Genomic DNA, 20,468 nt, shown 5'->3' on the forward strand with positions numbered 1-20,468 from the left:
ACCAGACACTAGTGTGCCCCTGAGGATGCTGGGAAACTCCTTTGTGTGTTGGCAGGGTCTCTCAGACTCCACTGCAGACAAGCCACCTGGGGATCGTCTTCTAGAGTAGATTGTGGTTCAGTGAGCCCAGAGCGGGGCCCAGGGTGCTGCATTTTAACAAGCTTCCCAGCGGTGCTGATGTGGCTGCACTCGAGTAGCCACCATGGGTTCTTGAACTCATTGCACACGGCAGTCACCTCCCAAGCATGGACACATATTTACATCTGGCCCCAGCCTAGAGATTCCAGTGTAACCAGGATGGGGTGTGACCTGGTCTTCTGGGTTTTCGAGAACTCCCCAGATGGTGCTAATAGGCCACAAGGTTTGAGGACTCCTGGCTGGGTCACTGCCCATTATTCCCAGCTCTGCCCTGGGAAAGCAATGCACCTTAAAGAGAAAGGTGTGTGTTGAGCCGGTGAGGAAGGGTGAAGAGCCGGGAGGCTGCCTCTCATTCCTGGGCAGAGGAGAGGCTGGGAAGGGGGCGCAGGTACTGGAGGAGGGTGCTGTGGAGTCTGGAGGCCAGCATGGGGTGGGGGCGGTGGATAAAAGCAAGTCTGGGGAGCAGAGAAGCAACTGGGAGAGGTGAAGCCGCTGAATGGCCCCTCAGAGCCCTGGGCTTTGGCTGGGTTCTTCACCTGGACTCTGAGAAATAGCTCCCTCCCCCTCTTCAGCCTCGCCTGCCTCTTTACCTGTATCTCCCCAACGGGTCCCCAGCCACCCAGGATCCGAGTAATTTATGTGTGCGCTGCCCCCTCCCGCAGACTGCAGCCTGTCTGATTCATCTCTGCCGCCCCAGGCCCCAGGCCCCACGTGCTGGGGTAGGAAAGGTGCGTGGAATTGAGCGGACTCCTCCCGGCGCACTGGTGCTCAGCGCCTCTGGGCTACTGGGCTCCCAGCGCACAGCAAAGCCTGTGCGTCGTGGTAGTAATTGTGGAGGTAAATCTTGTCTGGTGTCCTCGCAAACACTTGGTGAGGCTTTCCATAAATATGTCCGCGGCGGCATTAAAATTTGATGGCAGGAGGCTCGGGTCGGGACTAGCACCGTGACTTCCCAGCAAGGTATGACACGATCACCTCCCTCTCATTAGTCAGCGGCAGGACGCGCAGGCTGCTACACCGCGCTGGGCCCCGGCAGGGGGAGGCGATTTCTTCTGAGGAGGACCCCTGGCTGTTCTCAGGGACAGGCCAAGGTCTAGGCCACAGAAAAGTAAGTCTGCTTTGGGCTGAAGTTGGGCTGAGACAGAGTCCCTGAAGCCTCTGGGAATGTGCTCAGAGGCTAGAGGGCAACCCCCTGACCCCTGAGCTGGAGGAGGCTGGAGCCACTTTTTGAGTCTGGGAGCCAGAAGGAAAGGCTTTACAGTCAGCCTGGTGGAAATGGTCGATCTGCCCCCACAAAAAAGGCCTCACAGAATACTTTAAAGGGGCGTGGCATTAGATTCGCCATTCAAGTAAGCAAAGGGCCTTTGGACAGGAGTCCAGGATGAAAAAGTATTTAGCGGCAGCAAGATTGGAACCCAATCTTATCTCCTTTCCACCCCACCATTGTCCATCTGGGGAAGCTGAGGCTGTGTGAACCTGAAAGAGACATGTTCAAGGTCACACTGTCACACTGTGGTGGAGACAGAATGAGATCAGGGGTCTAACTCCTAGCTTAAGGTTTTCTCTACAACCAAGCATTTGGGACACTTGTTGAAATATGAGGAAACTACCTAAAAATACAGTTTTCATTTAAAAAAAAGCTCGAGTGCCTCCACTTTTCCAGCAATCGCACAGAGCACACGCCGTGTGCCAAGGACTGAGTCAAGCACTGAAGAGCTCTACGTTTGTAGAGCCCTATGTTTGTAGAGCACGTTCTCATTCACACAGGACTTCGATAGTATTGAGTCCCGAGAGCCTTGTAATTCTACATTGTACCCAAGGAACGCAGGTTCTGAGAGGTAAAGTGATTTCTCCGAGGCCACTTGGCTATGTGGCTGAGGGGCTTAGAAAGGGAGTGACAGGCCACGGCCCCCAGGCTCCCCATCGCCTCACTTACCATCACTGCAGCCGCTGTCCATGTAGAGCCTCAGGCCCCTCTTCACAATTACTTGCAAAAATCACATCGTGGTTTTGAGCTGTTAAAGAGTTTCTGGGTTTATTGGGCAGTGTGCTATGTTAGCCATTGCATCTCTGGGCTCTGTGACCCATCCCAGCCAGGACCCACCACATGCTGCTAAACTGACCTCCTGCTTGGGAGAGGCTGGAGACCTTGTCCCCAAGTTCCCTTCCCCGGCGACAGGGGCACATGTTTGGACTCTTCTGGCAGGAGAGGCACAGGGACAGGGTTCAGGAACCCCCTCAATGATGAAGCTCGAATGTTCACTGAGGCCCCCAGTTCAGCCTCTTCTTACAAGAAGTCCTCCTGGATACCCCAGCTAGACTAAATTCTAACCTCCTCTCTGCTTCCAAACATGCCTCACCCTTTTCTCGTATCTGAATCTAACTCTTGGTCTACAAACCCAAGATGAAGGGAGTTCCTGGAGATCCAGAGTCTGAGACCCTTTCGGAAGGCCTAGCACAGAGCTCTGAATGGAGTTAGGGCCCCTGTGAATGCTGAATTGAGTAGATTTACTGAAATCCTGGTGCATTTATTAGATTTCCATCACTGGTGTGTGAGCCGGATTCTCTTGGGAATACAGTTCAGTGTTACTCCAACTGAACTGTGTGGGATCAGGAGCCTAGCCGTTTAGGTCCCGAATGGGGGCTTCTGGCAAGGTCACTCAAGGAAAACCTTCAGGTTTCCAGACTGAGCACCTTCTGATGGCCACGTGGGTGGTAAGGAAATAACCCTTCCCACTGTTCCATCCCTGATGCGGCCCCCAAGGAATAGTGTAGGGTCATGCTCTCTTCTGAGCTAGAACTATCAGTGGGTTTTGCTGGCGCTTTTTAAGAACACGAAAGCAAAACCACAATGATGGAAACTTCTCTTGAACTCTGTTTCAGTGAGCCGGGCTTGGTGCTGTCCTTGTGTGTCAGAGCAGCCTCGAAAGGCCTAGAGGGGGCCGGGCCACTCAGAGAGCACCTGTGCCACCTGCCTTTCCTCCTGCGGGACCCGCACCCCGGTCCTTGCCGCAGACTCTGCCCTTCCCCTCTCAGTGTGTTTTGCTGCCCCTCTTGGTCTCTGTCTCATGCTTCTACCAAAGATCAAGAACCAGAGTTTTAGAAACGCTTTTCCAGCATGATCTGATGATCAGTTTCGGTCTGACACTGGACGGGGCGGGCCAAGCAGTGCGAGCTGTTGGTCACACATGGATACTTCTTGGTTCCCACCCTCAAGGAGGAGACTCAGCAAGAGGAATGGAGATGAGGTCACAACTACCCGCCCCCCAAAGTCTGAACAGGAGGCGCTCTGGGCCATGGGGCTGAGGGCTCAGGGGAAGGTGGGGGAATGGGATGTGCGATCCACAAAACAGTATTTGAGCTGGGTCTTGACAAGTTGGGAGATTGGACATGAGGGGGAAGAGGAAGGTGGCATTTCAGATGAAAGGAACAGCATACGTGGTTGGAGAGGGGCCCCATGGAGCATGTGGGTGGGCAAGGGCCGTTGGCCTTTGGGGCAGGGGGCTGTGGGAGGTGCGGCTCAGAACTCGCCGGGACCAGACCCTGCAGGTGCTTGGATGGCACAGCGGGGCTTCTGGTCCCTGCCTCACAGGCTTGTTCCTCACAACTGTGCTGCGTGTGGGCACTCCCAGAGGGAGGCACACCAGAGACCTGGGACTTCCTCACCCCGCACACATATGCACCAATCAGGCTTGTCTTGCGCCACAGTGAGGCTGCGAGAGCCATTTGTACATTGCCCGTTGTCTTGTTCGCTGTGGGTATAGATAAGGACATGGGAACGGGACTTTGGAATAATACCACAGCAGGAGGACAGATTAAAATGGAACCAGAACTGCTCAAAACGTGCCGCAGCATAGCCGGGGTCTCCAGTGGAAATCTCTCCAGGGGCCAGACTGGTACAGAAAGATGGGAAGCCAGCCTCGGGGGATAATAGTCACAACTTGCTTGTGGCTGATGACACCCTTGCCCCTTGGAAACACTGGACTAACCATTAATATATTTTGGTCGGCTTCAGGTGGCTTGAAGGCCCCAGTTCTTGCCTCTGATGGGCGGCCAGCTAGTGGGGTCCGATGGGCCCTGGAGCCCACAGTGGATGTGTCGTAAATGTGACAATGGGGTTGTTTCCCTTGGGTTCCCTGTAGGGTTCTTGTGTTCTGGTCCCATGGTTGGAGACAGAAGGAATTGGGCTGAAGACCCCATGGGCTCCTGTCTCCAGAGGACCAAGTTGAGGTCCACAGTGGTCACACAGCTGCCTCACAGCCAGTAAACAGCAGAGCCCAGGCTCACGGGGGCCCAGCCAGCACTGCCGTCCAACTATAAAACCCATCGCTCTCCCGAGAAGCAAAAAAGAGACACATTCTGCATTCACTCCCTCACTCTTGCCCTCTCTCTCGGTTTTTCTCTTCTTTGTTTTTCTGAAGGCCTTCGTGGCTGGCTTGAGCTGGTAGGAGAAGAGGTTTTTCCCAGGAAGGGATCGATGCCGTGTGCCAGGTTGTCCGGGTTGACAGGACTGACCTTTACAGAGTTTGCTCGGGTTTTCCTCTCCCTGTTAGGAGCCCACGAAGGTCTTGTTCCGGAGAGAGGGAGACTGAGAAGTGTTGGCCTTCCAGGGGGCCCATTTGGGAGTTGGGTGCATTGAGGGTAGGAAAGGGGAGAGCATTAGTGCTGGAAACCGTTTGAGGCTGTTTGTTCGAATCTCTGCCGTACACTTTACACTTTACACATGAGAAAACAGTCTTAGGGGAAGGGGCTTGATCGAAGTCACTCAAAGAGGCTTTGACAGAAGCCCAGAATCTGGTGTGGGCACGCACCACCCCGACGCACACCCATGTATACATGTGTATATATGTATATGTCTGTGAACATGTACGCATCTACATACATGCATGTTACACCTGTAACACCTAAAACAGTAATATAATGCATATACAGTTGTACCTAATATCTCTACATTTGAAAGCTGGGTCCTGTGTGGCGTGCTGTAGTTGTCATCTCTCTAGCTACAGACGGCCACGTGTGCAGACTACCCACTGACCCCAAGCCGTGGCATGTCACGAGGTCCTCCAGGGCCATGGGGAGGAGGTGGAGAAAATCTCACGGTCCTTTTCCCATCTTTCCTTCCTCCCCCTCCCCCTCCCCCTCTGCAGAGCTTCTCTCTCTAAGCCCAGCTTCAATCCTTCAGAAATAGAACTTGGCTGCGAAGTCACTTTGAAAGACTTTCCGTATGTTAATTACAGCCGGCCAAGGTCTCGAGCAGAGGTGGGAGCCCACCATCTGCAGATGGGGTCGGCCCCCGGCGAGCGCTGCAAATCCCCATCATCTGGCAGGTGTCGTTTTGGGTTAATTAAGAGCTACACTGAGCCGGTTTACCTGTCACTTCTGAGAATTTTAGGAAACTTCGACTTTCTTGCCATTTCTGAGCAAAGGAGAAACACAACAGCTCTCATTTCTGACAGTTTTCCTGGCTCTGGAATCTTCAGGAAAGCTGCCTTAAAAAAAAAAAAAAAAAACTTTTCATTTTAATCGGTCCTTTCTAGTGACCTCATTGATCTTTACCACTTGTTTTTGTGTAATTCGAAGGCATCACTGTTCTGGGGAGATCCACCATTTATCCTAAATTTCTTAAGCCTCTGATTTCTTCCTGAGTCTTCGAGGAAAGAACACACATTCCTCAGCTTTATTCTGTTTAGTGGCTTTGGAAGAACCTTCAAGTTGTGGGTCAGGGGCCTCTCTCAGCAGTCAGGGCGGTTGTCAGAGAGTCTGGGCTGGGAGCAGGAAAGACAACGTTTTCTCTACCATCAGTGGTGAGAAGGCACCAAGTCCTCCCCACACGAGGGCTTGCAAAGATCTGTAACTGGTAAGTCTTATGATCTTCACAAGCTTCAAAAGTAGAGTTTTCCTTCCCCTCCATTTTACAGACAAGACAACTGAGGCTTAAGAGGTAAATTCATGCACTCAAGGCCACCCAGCCTATGACTGACAGAGTCTGGCCAGGACCATGGGTCTGACGCCAAAGGCCATTTTTTGTGGTCTTCTCCCCAGAAGACAGCTCTGGGTAGGACTGAACGGTGGAGCTCACCTGTGGCTATAGCCCTGGAACGAGCCTGCAAGAGGGCCATCCCTCTGTTCTTGGGCCATGCTGCCGGCTGCCGAGGAGTAGGGAGTCTGTCTCCTGTGCCCCTGGGTCCCATCATGTCCCATCTGCCTGATCCCAACTCCTGGCTTTAGCTCATACACTTGCTCCCCAGCCCCAGCTCTCCTCTACCCAATGCAGAGTGCCCACCACGGCCAGCTGGAACTTTCTGGACCTTGAGCTCGAGTAAGCTGGACTCAAACTCTTGTTCCCTGCCTCATGGAAAAGTCATTTGTCCTCCCCAAGATTGCTGCCACGTGGCCAGGGGAGGCTCCCGGACATAACCCAGTGCTCAGGCTCTGTGGGCTCTGTTGCTCTCGGACCACATGTTTTCATCTCTGCCCTGCTGGCTGCCCAGCCCCTGCACTCAGCCACCAAACGTGACTCCCCCGTAGGAAGAAAACCCCAACTGAGTCGGTTTTACCGAATGTATCTGAGATGGTGGTTGGTTACAGCCCCTGGGAGGAACAACTTAAAATGGGAATCTCGACACCCACTTAAATGTCCCTCACCCCCCACCGTCCCCACACGGGGGCTGCTCACAGCTCCCGCCGCTGCCCTTTCCTCCTCCCCGGAACAGAACTGCCCATGACCCAGGGCCTTTCCTACACACAGTGCTTTGGCCTCTAAAACTCTACTCCTAAACCCAGTGCGTATCTGCATATCCAAGAACTCAGTGAGAGCTGGACAATTCCTTTTGGGGCCTTTGCAGGTTTTAGAAGAGGTGCTTCCTCCTCCCCCTCTCTCCTGTATCCTCAGCGTTCCTGGGTAGAGGGAGAGGGGAGTTCTCTTCTCCCCGCTCACCAGTCCTATGTGTGGGTCCATATTCAAGATGAAGAGACTCTGCCCAGGAGAAATTCACTCACTCACCCAAGGCCACACAGCCAGTAGGCGGAGGGCTGAGGGCAGAGCCTTTGCTGTGCCCAGCCCTTCCATAGGAACGCCCACACCCATCTGCGGGCGTGCCTTCCCGGACCCCTCCCTGCTTTCTGCTCCCACAGCATCATATGGGGGGGGCACCAGCAGTGCTGGCTCCAGGTCTGCTCTCACTGCAGTCCTGGTTTCCCCTTGGGACTGCTCCCTCCCAGGAGGCTGGGGATGGAGACGATGATGACATGTTCTGTTGGTGACAGTCCCTAGGGGCCCATATGTGGCCAACTCCAGACAGCCCGGGAGCTGTCTCTGAGGAGGGCCCATGTGCCGTGCCTTCCAGATGACAGCCTCACTGTCCACTGAGTGACAGCTGCCCAGACTGGGCTGGCATCCCAGTCTGCCTCACAGAAACTTTTCTATTAATGCACAAAGAAAAGATTGTCCAGCTTAAGGGGCTAGTATTTTCGAGAGATGCCAAAAGCATGGATCGGTTAGTGGACAGAAACAAGGGGCTCATGCTGTCCTCTGTGCTGGGTGGTCATAAGAGAAGGTATTTACCTATTTTTTAGACCAAGAGTTCATCTTGGTCTGTGAGTGCCGCAGACACGATGTGCCACAGCGATCCCACAGGTTTTTGCGTTGAGCTGTGCTTACCTCGAATGTGACTCCCATCTGGGAAGGGGTTTACTGTGTGGTCGCTGTGTCAGGCCAGCTAGCAGTACTGCAGGGGGTCCTGACAATGAGCCTGAAGAGGGGCTTCCATTTCCCGCCCTGGAGAGCATCGAACGTTGTCTCCCAGGCCCCTCTCCCCTCCTGCTCGGACTGTAGCAGCAGTCACCTGGCTGGTTTCCCTGACCACAGGCTCACCTTCTTCAGCCCGTGCTCCAGATCCTGGCACTCCCTAGGCTCCCCTGGGTCCCAGCTCTACTGGGAGAAAAGCGTGATATTCTTGCCCCCCAGTTCTGCTCTGGGGCGTGCCTCTGCCAGGCCTCACAATGACCTGGACATGCAGGTGGTCACACTCTGACCAGTCCCACGCAGCCCTTTGCTTGTGCCTGGGAGAGACTGGCTCCCTCTGCCTATCAAAATCCTGTCTCTCCTGGCACACAGGCTCCCAGGAGCCCCAGAAAGTCCCCCAGTGCTTTCCCCAGACCTTCTCTCAGTTGGACAGGATTCATTTTTCTAAGAAGGTGAGTGTTCCTTGGGTGTCATGAGTATGGGGAACTGAAGCAGGGGAGATGGCCCGGGAGAAGTGAAATCCAAGCTCAGCTGACAAGAAGGGACTGTTGAAAATAAAAGGAGGAGACAGAGAGGCCCGAGATGGGAAGGCAGGGTCACATACGCAGAGGGTCCTGAGCTGGGGGGGGGGGGGGGGGGGGGCAGCCTCGAAGTCCCTCCACCCTTCTGAGCCTCCATTTCTGCACACAGAAAATGCAAACAGTTGCATCTATCTTGTGAGCTTCATGGGACTGTCAGGAAGGTTAGATTAGATTCTGAATGCCAGAGAAGCTTTCGTGAGCTGGATCAGGTCATGGTCGTGGCCGACATTTGCTGAGAGTTCACCGTGTGCTGGGCACTCTGTGTATCGTCACCCGTTCAGCCTTTACAGTGACCACACACAGTGGGATCTGTTAATTACTCCTGCTTTACTGAGGAAGATACTGAGGCACGGAGAGGCTGAATGATCCACCCGAGGTCACAGAGTTAAGAGGAAGGACACTCGGGATTTAAATCCCGACAGTCTGGCTCCAGGGACCTTGCTCCCAGCCTCTGTGCCTCACTGCCTGGGGACCACTGGGTTCAATGGTAGCCTGTGGGCTTGAACCTAGAGAGTCTGCGGCTTTCTGGCCACCTTTGGGGTCAGGACTAGGCCAGGTCTCTAGACAAGCAGCCGTTTTGGTATCTGAGGACCTGGCCTCCCCACATCTCATGTGTCCAACAGGTGGCCGGACCACTCCCACAGGTCAGCCTCGGGCCCCGGGCTGGGGAAGGTGCCCTTACCCCGAGTGCTCACTCTTCCAGGGCAGGCTGAGGATGCCCACAAAGTCCCCACTCAGCTCACCAGGCGGGGTCCCCGGGGGCCCTCATCTTCCACTGAGGAGCAGGACGGTGTTGTGAGTGGAAGCCACTAGTGGGTCAGATATACCAGTTTGAATCCTGGCATGCAGCAGACGTTCCACACAACCCCGGCTCGCAGTACTTATAGCAGAAGCAGCGAGAGCTGTCATCTGTGTCCCTGGAGGACTGAGGCACACCTCTTCATTCATTCAACAGACCGTTCTCGGTGACTGCTAGATGCCAGGCCCTGTGCTAGACAGTGGGATGGGGACGTGAATTTGACAGACGGAACTCCCTGCCCCCATGGAGCGTCCATCCTCCTGGAGGCAGAATTCACAGGATAAGCACAAAAGAGATGTTGAGTCATGATCAGTTCTGTGGAAGAAAATAAAGCAGGAAAGAAGGATGGGGCGGAACGGTTCCATTTTAAATTCGGTGGTCTGGAGACGAAACTGGAGCAAAGCCTAGAAGGAAATGAGAGAGGGAGCTATGCAGACGTATGTGCAGGAGTGTTGTGTATCGGGTAGAGGCAGGCGACTACAGGCTCTCCCCGGATCCCGACTGTCTGCTGTGGACGGGGTGTCATTACATGGGGAGCGTGGGGGGTGGGGGTTGGCGCACAGGATCTGAGAGGAAACAGACCCAGACCTGTGGGGCAGACACTCCCACGTCACGGGAGACTCCCATGTTGGTGCTGTGGGATGCTGCGGGAAACGGGGTGCGTCTAAAGAGGGGGCTTCCCAGAGAAAAAAGTAGCCAGTTTGGGGGCCAGGTGGTGGAGGGTGCAGGGTGTATAACACACAGTTAATTTCAGCTGAATGGATCCAAGATGTGCATTTCTGAGGGAATGGAGATCAAGGGGGCTTCCCGGAAGAGGTGGCCTTGGAGCTGAGCCTGGCAGACAGGCATGATGTTGCTAGAAGGAAAAGCGGAGACCACCTTTGCCAGCATGGCCTGGTGCCCTGGGCCCAGGCACAACGCTGTCAGGAAGTGCCTCTGATGGGGCAGCCCAGAGCCCTGAGAAGAGGGTGGCTGTCCCCCTTCTCCAGGCTGCTCGGTCTCTCTGATCCCCCACGTTGGCCCCTAAGAGGAGGAGGAGGAGGCACTGATGGATATGCGGAGCCTGAGCTGCTGCGGCCCAGCTCTGTCACCATGCTCTCCCTCCCTCCGCCAGAACCTGACACCCTGACCACTGAGGCATAAAAAACAGAGAATTGGAAGGCTCAGCCTGTCAGGCTGGGAGTGGCCCCCAGAGAGGCCTGAGGAGGAGCATGTGTGTGTGTGTGTGTGCGTGTGTGCATGTGCTCCGCCTGTGGTTGCCTATAGAAATGGGGAGGGGGCCAGGTGGGCCCAGGGGGTGGGAGCAGCTGGCCCCTCGGGCATCCCTTATTGTTTCTGCCCTACCTGGTGGAGCCCCAGGGACCCTACAGCTGGGCCTGGATGCTGAGGGAAGAGCAGCGCTCCAGGTCCTGCCTTCTGGTTGGTCCTTCTGGAGGCTCCTGCCCTTTGGCATCCTTGAGAGGAATGCATGGAAGCATGTCTGGGCTGAGGGTGGTCTCCTGAGGCTGTGTAACTTCTGTCACCACTGCCAGGGAGGGGCCACATGCTCTGTAACCGGTGGCTTACAAAGCCTCTCGCCAGGCAGCTACCAACACAACCGGGCCAGGCATTGCGGTGTCCGCTCTAAGTGAGGTCCAAACCAGGCGCTCTGGGAATCCCAGGCACAGGGAGGAGACAGGCAGAGCCAAAGCAGCAAGGTTTGCAGGCAGGAATTTTGGACTCCTTTCCTAGGACTGACTGGTGATAAACAGGCTCTCTGGGGGCTGAAGAAAGAGCACAGGGAAAGTGCCAGACACAAGAAGTAGGGCCCCGTCAACTTCTTGTGTCTGGGGCCAGAGGGAGCCATCCTCAAGTCCTACTGCGCCACCTTTCCCCAACACCATCCCTATCCTGACACAGCTCAGAGTTTCTGCCTGAGCATCCCAGCAGCAAACCTCAGCCCCTTTCCCAATGCCTGGAAGGCCCCGACACACTCCCTCTGCTGTGCTCCCCAGCCTTCTCAGCAAAGTGCCGTCTGCCTTCTCCTGGCATGGACCTGAGCATCTGTCTCATCCTCTCCCGTAGACCAGGGCCCCGTGAGCATCCCCCTCTGGATTCACAACACAGTGGGCCAGACTCGAACCGAGGTCACCTTTGGCTTCTCAGTCCAGAGCCACTCAGGAAACATATGGGCAGTGAAACTGAAACCACACTGGGGGCACTGGAGTGCCTCGGTCAGGGCTGAGAGCCAGGCGGTCTGCAGCTTCGAACTTGGGTCAAGACCATTTTGTGAGGAATCCTGGGCATCGGTTTTCTCACCTGTAAAATGGTCCGATATCCCCAGGGAACACCTGGCACACAGTAGTGTCATGGTATGCATGTTAGAGGCTGATATTCACTCCCTCTGCTAAGGAAAATGTTACAGGGGGAAACACAAGGCCTGTGTTAGCCGTCTGCTTGATAGGAACATGGGCCAGAACGGCCTTTATTGGTTCCGAAGAGTACCTGCCATTTCTGTAAGAGGCAAATGCCATTGGCATTTTCCAAACCTGACCTGACATTTGGTTCCTGTTTCTCTCTCCGCCCACCACATGCAGGGAGTGAGTTTTCCGGGAGCCCCTACAGCCACCCTCAGTATCCCTCGTACAACGACTCCTGGAGGTTCCCCAACCCGGGGCTGCTCGGTGAGTACTGGTAGAACCCTGTGGGGCCCCAGGGCCATCAGCTGCCACATTAGGACTCTCTTTGGGCCAGGGTCCCTTGACAGCCTGCAGTCTGGTCCCTTAGTCAGGGTGGGTAGCTTGCGTCAGATATGTGCTAGCCAGGAGTTGTGATGGGAGCTTCAGACAGTAAACACCGCTCCAGCTCCACTCGAGCCCTCTTCCCTCCCCGAGATGTTTTGGCAGATAAGGGAAAATGGGAGAGCAGGGAAACAGAGAAAAAGAGGCATTGAAGGAAGGGGGGGAAGTGTAGAAAAAGTGCCTGCCCGTGAGTAACATATTTCTTAAGAATCACTGAATCTTCTGGTGAGAAATCTCTAAGAGGCAGCAAGGAGGCCAACTTGGATTGATTAGTAGTGGCTACCTGTCTTGATAAGGACTCTGAGGCTTAGTGATTGATTAGTGATGTCTGCATGGACTTCAGCAGAGCCAACTCCATTGGGAAATTGAGTGCCCTGTGTCCAAAGGCCTTCCTCGTCCTGCCATTCCGAGCTCAGCTGGTGCCCCACCTCTACCCAGGCCTCAGGCTGGCAGATTATCCATTGCTGGGGCTAGCCTGATCTGTTTATATCATCGGAGATATGTGGGCCCCTGCAAAGACCAAGCAGGCTAACTCAGCCCTCAAAAGGCCAAAAAGAGCTGACATGAAACCAGCTGGTGAGTGATAATGGGAGCTGGAGGTTCTGGAGCATTAAGCAGGGGGCCAGGACTCACAGATGTCACTCACCATGTGGGGGCAGAGCTAGCCAATGAGCCTCAAGCAGCGGCACAGATCCTGCCCCAGCACTTAGCCGAGGAATTCCCACACAGTCAGGATGCGCCTTAGAGATCACCCAGGCTTGTCTGTCCAGCTTTGAAAAGTCAGGTTAAGTAGAACCTATTAATTCCTGGATCCTGGATTATTTTAGGACTGGGAAACAGACTTTGAAAAAGCAAGAACCTGATCCCTTTGGACTCTAATTGCCAGGTCATGGGTCTGTGATTAGAGGACTAGGGCATACACGTGACAGACACCATACCTTCCTGGCTGCCACCCATCGGTGTACTTGGGCCTCCACCTGCCCAGAGCCTTCTGGCGGGTCATGCAAACCTTGCGGGTAGAATAAAGAATGATTACTACCAATTACTACTCCTGGTCCCTAAGCCTTGATTTCATTTTACAGATGACTGGGATCTTATTACTTTGGCCTCCTGTATGGGCTGATCTGTAGACTTCTTTTTTGGTTTTGGTAAAAATCAATTCTAAGTATTGAACCATGTCTCCATTTACCTAATGCTTTTCCTGAAACAAGTGCTTGGAGAGGCCCTGGTTTCTGAGTTGACCTAGCTGTCAGTCTTAGGAGGCAAAGGCTAACCACAGTCTCCTTGAACCAGAGTCTTTCAGAGGGGTAGAGGCAGAGGGCTGGGTCTGGAGCCCAAGCGGATGGCAGGGGAGGCTCGTGCTGGGTGGCATCTGAGGCCTTCACTGCTCGCGCTGGAGGGCAAGCAGTTCACATGCCTGGGTGTTAGGCATGGGCTGTGTGTGCCTGGTAGGGAAAGATGAGGACTCTGTCTCAGGGAGCCTCCAGGCTGGGGCTGAGGGAGCCTCAGGCAAGGGTGTCTGTGTAGGGAGGTGGTCAGTGCCTTAAGAGGGCCAGAGCCACTATGGAGAGGAGGAACTAAAACTCCATCCATCTAAATGAGTACCAGCTCACTGTGTGGGCGCTGGGGAAGACTCTTCAGGTGGATCACCTTATTTTATCATTTCAACAGCCCAAGGGAGTGCATACTATTATCTCTATTATACAGATCAAGACAGTGGGCTCAGAAAGGGTATATAATTTAGCTGCAGTCACACAGCCTGCAGGTGGCAGAGTGAGGACTCAAACTCTGGTTACCCTGACCCCGGAGCTTATATTCATAACCAGGGTATGGTGTGGTACTCTTATTCTCCCTGACCAATGAAGTCTGAACAGCACGACATCCAGGAAAAGAGGCCTTGTCCCTCCATAGGAAGCCTTGAGGGGCCTGAATACTCAGACCATGTATGTGATGAGAACAGCTCTGACCAATTTTTGAAAGCCAAGTTACTGTATTTATCTGTTAGGCTTTCAGTTACAAATCACAGAATCCACTCTGGCTGGTTGAAGCAGAAAACCAATTTATTAAGGGGTACTGGGGCTTCTAGAATCTCCAGGAGGACCAGACACAGGTGTGGGGGGACATGGTGGGGAACATCACCCAGCCACACTACCAGGGCTGGGGAGCCCTCCTGCTATGGCCAGTTGGCTCTCTGCCCTCTGCTGTTGCTCTGGCCGGGGTGTGGGAGAGCTCAGCCCTGCCGCCACTCCCACTTGGAGCTGGGTGCCTCCGCCATCTGCTCCTAGCAGATGAAGTCTCTTGGCCCATTCACTTCCTCCCAGTGCGCCCTCACATGCAAGAGACTCTAATAGGCAGAGCCCAGGGGACACACTTATGCCCTAGGAGCAAGCAGAATGAGAAAATGAGTTCATTCAAAGAGGCGGGCCTCATACCACAGGACACCCTGCAAACACAGGGAAAGTCAACACAACACTGGGCAGATAGACATGAGAAATGGCCCCTGTACTTCTCAAGTCTGTAACCTGGGAAATCGTAGTCAGGCCATCCTCCAGTCTGGGCCTCAGTTGTCTCCGCTATAAAATGAGGATAATTGCCACTGGCGGCTTCGTTCAGGCAGGAGCTGAATCTGGCGCTCTCCTGAGGCCCACAGCCCTGAATAAGCAGTGATCCCACCTTCCAGAAGCACGGGGCTCACTGCACCATAGTCTTGCAAATAAGCTGCATGCCCATCACATCTGCCAGATTGTCCTCTACCCAGCCTGTCTTCAGGCCTTTAACTGAAAGCATCCCCCTGGACCAGAGAGGTAGACCAACTATTTCTGGGGAAGGTACCAGGGTGGGGTGTGGGAAGCTGCTCTGAGGCTCCTTGGTGCACCTGCTCGATCAGTGGGAGCTGCAGAAACAGGTGAGCCCCCCCCAACACGCACACACCTGTATGCTCACAGCCTCACATGTACCACCTGCACCTTGGCCAGCCTGGTTGTAGTCCCCTTCCCAGAAACCCCCAAAGCCAGGATGGGCAACGCTGACCTAGTGAGGCTGGGCACTGAATTCTCAGGAGAACTCCCCTCCCCTGGAGCCCCCTCTGCAGGAGCCGCCAGCTTGTGCCCACACAAGGCCCAGCCAGGGCACAATGACGAGGCTGGGGGGCGGGGCACAGAGGCAGGTGGGGTGGGGAAGAAAGCAGGGGTCAGTTAGGATTAGAATGGGTGTGCTTGGGGCCTGCTGTAAGGGGATGAGGGAGTGAGCAGGAACCTGGAATGACTGTGTCAAGAACAAACTGATAAAACTGAATTGGGAAAAATTCTAGATGGAGGTCTAATGGGCACTAGAAAGACACAGTGCTTCCTAAGGTGGTGGTTTCATTTCTCATGGTAAATGCAGGCATTTTTGATTTTGGAGGACAAGCTGGCCAAGAGATTAGGCTTTGGGAGGGGAATGAGTCAGAGCCAGGGGTGAGTGGTGGCCTGTGGGAAAAGGGAGGGTTGAGCCGGGTTCCTCCCAGGAGACTTACATTTGTTGCCCCTAGGAGAGCCCTTGGTGAAGGCAGTCCCTGCTGTTTTTCCACTCCTCTGCCCTGCCCAGGCCTGCAGGACCACCCCCCACCCCCGGGGGCACAGGCACGCACATTCCTCTCTAAGGCAGGATGTAGGGCTGACACCACAGATTCTCCATGGGGGACTGTCCTAATGCTGTCCCCAACCCCGAAGAGAGGACAGAGAAGACTGGCTGACAGGTGTCTCTGAGCCAGGGCTCCAACTAGGAAGGTAACAGAGGAGGCAGCAGGAAAAGCCATCTCTGGGAACACTTGGCATGGGATGGGTGTCTCTGCCTTCTAGATCAGCACGGAGAGGTATTTCCCTGTCACTGCTGCCTGAGCCGTACTCCCTCCCCAGGGGGGCAAAGGGGCATTGGGACTGGGTTTGGAGGGCCAGTGGCAGGCGCTACAGTGCCTCCCCGCTCCTGCCCTCTAGATCATGTACGAGCTGTGTAATCTTGGGGAACCTACAGTCTCTCTGCCTCGGCTTCTTCATCTGCTACATGGGGACAACGCTAATCTCTACCTGATGGAATTGTTTTGGAAATGGAAAGAGTGAATGGCTCTAAGTGGCTTAGAAGAGTGTCGATTTCCAAAACATTTTCATATCCTTGTCTTGTGGTGTCCTCATATGACCCCATTATGACCTCCTTTTACAGAGGAGAAAACGGAGACTCAGATTTAAGCCACTTGTTCAGGGTGATTCAGCCAAGAATCCATGATTTGGTGCTCAGCTATGGTATCTGGGAGACTCACCAGAATTGGTTTGGATTTGGCTGGGATTTCAGAATAAACATGAGTCCACTCCCCCAGGGAATTAAGCAGATCACTATTCCCATGCATGGTCTGGGGTCCACCCGGGCCCTCACCATTGTCCACCTGGATAAACCCTGCCCCCCAGCAGTAGGTAGACAGACCATGGACTGCACCATGGTGGGAAGAGTCCTGGATGTGAGCTAGGCTATGGCACTGAGAGGCCCTGTGGCTTTGGGCATGTGGTTTTGTATGTTGAGCCTCGTGTCCTCACCTGTAAAATGAGGCAATGGCCTGGCATCTCTAAGCTTTGTAGTTCTGAGAATCTGCTGGTCTCCCCGAGCCCCCCAGACTCTTTCATCCCTGGGGAGGAGTTTGGGCACAGCATAGGCTTCCTGGAGGCCTTGTCTGAAGCAGGTAGCCCCAGAATGAAGCCTGGAGACAGTGGAAGGAACCCAGCCTGGCCCTCACCCTGGCTCTGTCTGGAGGTCACAGGTAGGAGGGCCTCCACGGGGAGAGAGGCCACCATGGACTCCCATACCTCAGGCTCCCCATGTCTGTCTCTTCCTGTCCTCCAAACCCAGCCCAACCCACATCCTCCAGGAAACCTGACTCATCTTATATTCCAAGCCAGAATCATCTTGTATTCCCCAGAGCTCTAATCCCTCTGCTGACTCTGGACATTGGTCTGTGATGTTTGTGATTATTGCCCCTTATTGTCCCCAACAGAGCCAGAAAAGAAACGAGTAAATGGGCAGGGGTCTCTGCTATTGTCTGTTTACTGGGTGTTGCCGTGCCTTTACTCATCCGACCTGGCTGTGAGCACAGGCCACATGCCTAGCTACCAACCAGGGACTGAAGACAGACACAGGGAAGAGCCAGAACCCAGCACCTGACCATGTGGGGTTCTCCATCCAGGGGCATCCCAGGGTGGGGGAAGCAGCAGTAAAAGAGATGGTTGGGGCCCAGGTCCAGGCTGCAGAGGAGGCTGAGCTCAGAAGGGCTTCAGGAAGGAGCACAGGAAGAGGCGAAGAGGCAGAGAGGCAGAGAGGCAAGGAGAGGAGGCTAATGAGCTAACTCGCCTGTCCTGGAGGCGGAGATGAAACAACATATGTGAAAAAGCAGTGCGAGGCCGAAGAAATGCTTCTCCATGGGTAGTTGCTATTAGCATGAGGGTGTCCTTGAGACCTGTGCGCAGTCTGAGCTCCCTGGGGTGTGGTCTGTGCACGGTGTTGGCTGGGAATCAGTGGTTGTTGGGGGGAAAGCCAGAAAGGTGGGCGGAGTCAGGTCACAAGGGATCCACAGGGAGAACTAAGAAGTGATGGCTTTTCACCCTCTAGGCCAGAAGTGGGCAAACTCGGCCAGACAGTAAACATTTGGGGCTTGGCAGAACATGTGACTTCAGCTGCAGCAGTCAGCTCAGCTGTGGTAGCAGGACAGCATCCACGGACAGCACAGAAACAAATGGGCAAGGCTGAGTTCCAGTAAACCGTTATTACCGAAACAGGCAGCAGGGAGGATTGGACCTGAGGGCCCCAGTCTGCCTCCCCCAGCTCTAGATGGGGAGGAGGCCTTGAAGTCTCCTAAGAGGAAGCAACCCTAATTAAGCTTGCAATCTGGGCAACAGACTGGGACAGAGACCTTGGTGGCCTGGGAGGAAGGGGAGGGGCCCCCGGTAGAAAGGGGACCCCAGGTATGGGGTTGCAGGCACAAGGTCACCCTTGAACCTCCGTGCCCTCTTCTGTCTCCCCCAGGCTCCCCGTACTATTACAGCGCTGCGGCCCGAGGAGCTGCCCCACCTGCGGCCGCCACTGCCTACGACCGTCACTGACCCTCGGAGCAAGGCGGGCGCCAAGCACTTATAATACATATCACTGAGGGCGATAGCCTCTCAGCCCCTCCGAAGACAGCCAGAGGGGTCCAGTGAGACCATCCCCCAGCAATCCCCTCTCACCTGAAACTCCCTCCCAACCTTCTCCTGCCAGGGAGCTGGGGTTCTATGGTAAGGCCATTGGACTTCTAGACACACGTCCATTTCTAAGAGTCAATCAGTGAGCTTCTCCCAACAGCAACCAGGTCTCTGCAAAGCCACAGACTATTCTGCAGACAACTGTAGCCCTAGCCTAGCCTGCCAGTCCCCAGCTGACTGACCATCCACCTGTCTTCCTGCCCCAGGCCTGGGAAGGAGAGCTTGCTTTTGTCACTTCAACAGCACCCGTGTAAATACCTTCTTGCTTTTTTGTGGGCCTGAGGGTCCAACTGAGCAGACTGCCCATCCATTATGCATCCAGTACTCCTGATGTGTCACAGGACGTCTTAGACCTGTGTGCAGAGCATCCCCTCTGTCCTGGCTGTCCCGTACAGGTGGGCTCGGAGTTGTCCTTGAGACTAAGGATGCCCACCTCCGGGCACAGCCTTACTGCTCATTGCTACTTCTTTAACGTCTGGACTAAGAGGCTCATCGGGCTGGTTATGCTTCAAGCTTACCCCCTGAGATCCCTCCTCGGGAGAAACACACTGGAGAGATGCCCTGACTTCCTGATTCCGTTTTTTTTGGCCCCAGTGCAGTGTGAGCAGCTCTTTTCCATATCAAAGGACTCAAAGAGAACAAGGAACTGTCTGGGAGATTGATTCCTTAGCTACAAAGTCTAAAGATACTGTCCAAGGTGCTGACTGCATTGTGGACTTGGAATCCTGGGGCTGGACAGGACCCAGAAGACCATAGTCCAAGGCAGGGACTCCCAAGCCCCTGGAACCACTGAACTGAACTGGGATGTATTTTCTGAGGCATGCCCAGGCTCAAATCACATTGGACACCCACCGTGGACCTTTCTCCCACCCTCCAGGATGCCAGAAAGTGGATTCCGGGCAAGCCTGTCCCTGGCACATAGACAATAATTAACAAAAAAGACATTATTGCACTGAGGACCACAAACACCTACAGCAGTCAGCCAGAGCTTCCCAATTAGCCCCTCCCTGTCCCCATTGAGCCTAGTATGCAGCTAGGAATAGAGGTGCTGGGGTAGGAGCAGATGCCTAACTTTGCACAGTGGGTATATACCTATTGATGCAAGGGGTGGTGATGGTCAGGGCCATGGCCAAGGACCCTGGGAGCTTGGAGACCTCAGTGGATGCTGGAGTGGTCAGAAAAAACACTTGGGAAGATGTGGGGGACAGAGGAAGGCCTTTCAGGAGGGGATCAGGATAAGTAGTAAGGAAATGCTGTGTGAACTGGGAGTGGTTTTGAAATAGGAGTGCCAGGGGCCACTATCCCTTTGCCTGGAGCCTCAATTCCTTCAGTAGTCTTTCTTGCCAAGTCAGAACAACAAGATGAAGGCCCTGTCCCGACCTAGGCTTAATTACATAGATGAAAATAGACTTTGTCATCTCGTATGACAGGGTCTCTGATGTTTGCATGTCACCAAGTTGGCAAAGAGCTGGGGCAGTGCAGAGCCTGGGGTTACTGGGCCTGGGAGGTCTTGTCCTGGCCACACCACTTCTTTGCTGTGTGACCTCGGACTAGACCTTCCCCTTTGAGCCTCGGATGACTTGGTACAGCTGGGTCACCTACAAGGCCATCCTCCAGTTATCTCCTTGCCTTCCTCTTTCCCAGGGTGCTGGGGCTGTAGCTGGGCCATCCGGGGGCAGGTCTTCTACTTCTGAGCAAGCATAGGGGGTGGGACCTATGGGAATATTTGGACCAAATGGGAAATAAGAACATGCAGAGGGATGGGAATCTGCCTTGAAAAGATCTAGTCCAGCTCCCCCCAGGGGAAACTGAGGCCCAGTTTGGGGAAGCCTAGAACAATGCAGGGAAATAGAACAGATCCTTGGCTACCGCGTGTTTACTCCCCAACATCCTACAAGGTGGTGGGAGAGAAGAGGAAACCAGGGCTCAACAAGGTGGAGTCCCCAGGCAGTGACTGGCAGAGGTGGGGCTAAGATTCAGCCTCCTGACCCCTGGCACAAGGTGATCCCTCCATCCCTGGAGAGGGAAGTTGACAGCAAGGGCAGTGGGAAATCGTTCTGGGCCCACTGCCACAGATGGAAAGTCCACAAGGAGGCCCAACCACCCAGGGCAGAGGTGGAGCCAGGGCGCTCCCTGCAGGCACACCCATGCCCTTGGAACCTGCTG

At 54.5% G+C, this 20,468-nt stretch overlaps 1 protein-coding gene across 4 annotated transcripts in view; it reads left to right on the forward strand.

The window, feature by feature from the left end:
- The window catches only part of PAX5 (paired box 5), a 192,614-nt gene extending 172,397 nt beyond the window's left edge, over positions 1-20,217 (forward strand). For all 4 annotated transcript variants that reach the window (XM_059411301.1, XM_059411300.1, XM_059411302.1 and 1 more), the window contains 2 exons: positions 11,839-11,925; positions 18,088-20,217. In XM_059411301.1, coding sequence (XP_059267284.1) covers positions 11,839-11,925; positions 18,088-18,164 — 164 coding nt within the window. In that variant the 3' untranslated portion in view covers positions 18,165-20,217. The remainder of the gene's footprint in view (positions 1-11,838; positions 11,926-18,087) is intronic.
- Positions 20,218-20,468: the final 251 nt, after the last annotated feature.

This window comes from Mustela nigripes, chromosome 9 (genome assembly GCF_022355385.1).
Source record: "Mustela nigripes isolate SB6536 chromosome 9, MUSNIG.SB6536, whole genome shotgun sequence".
Lineage (NCBI taxonomy): Eukaryota > Metazoa > Chordata > Mammalia > Carnivora > Mustelidae > Mustela > Mustela nigripes.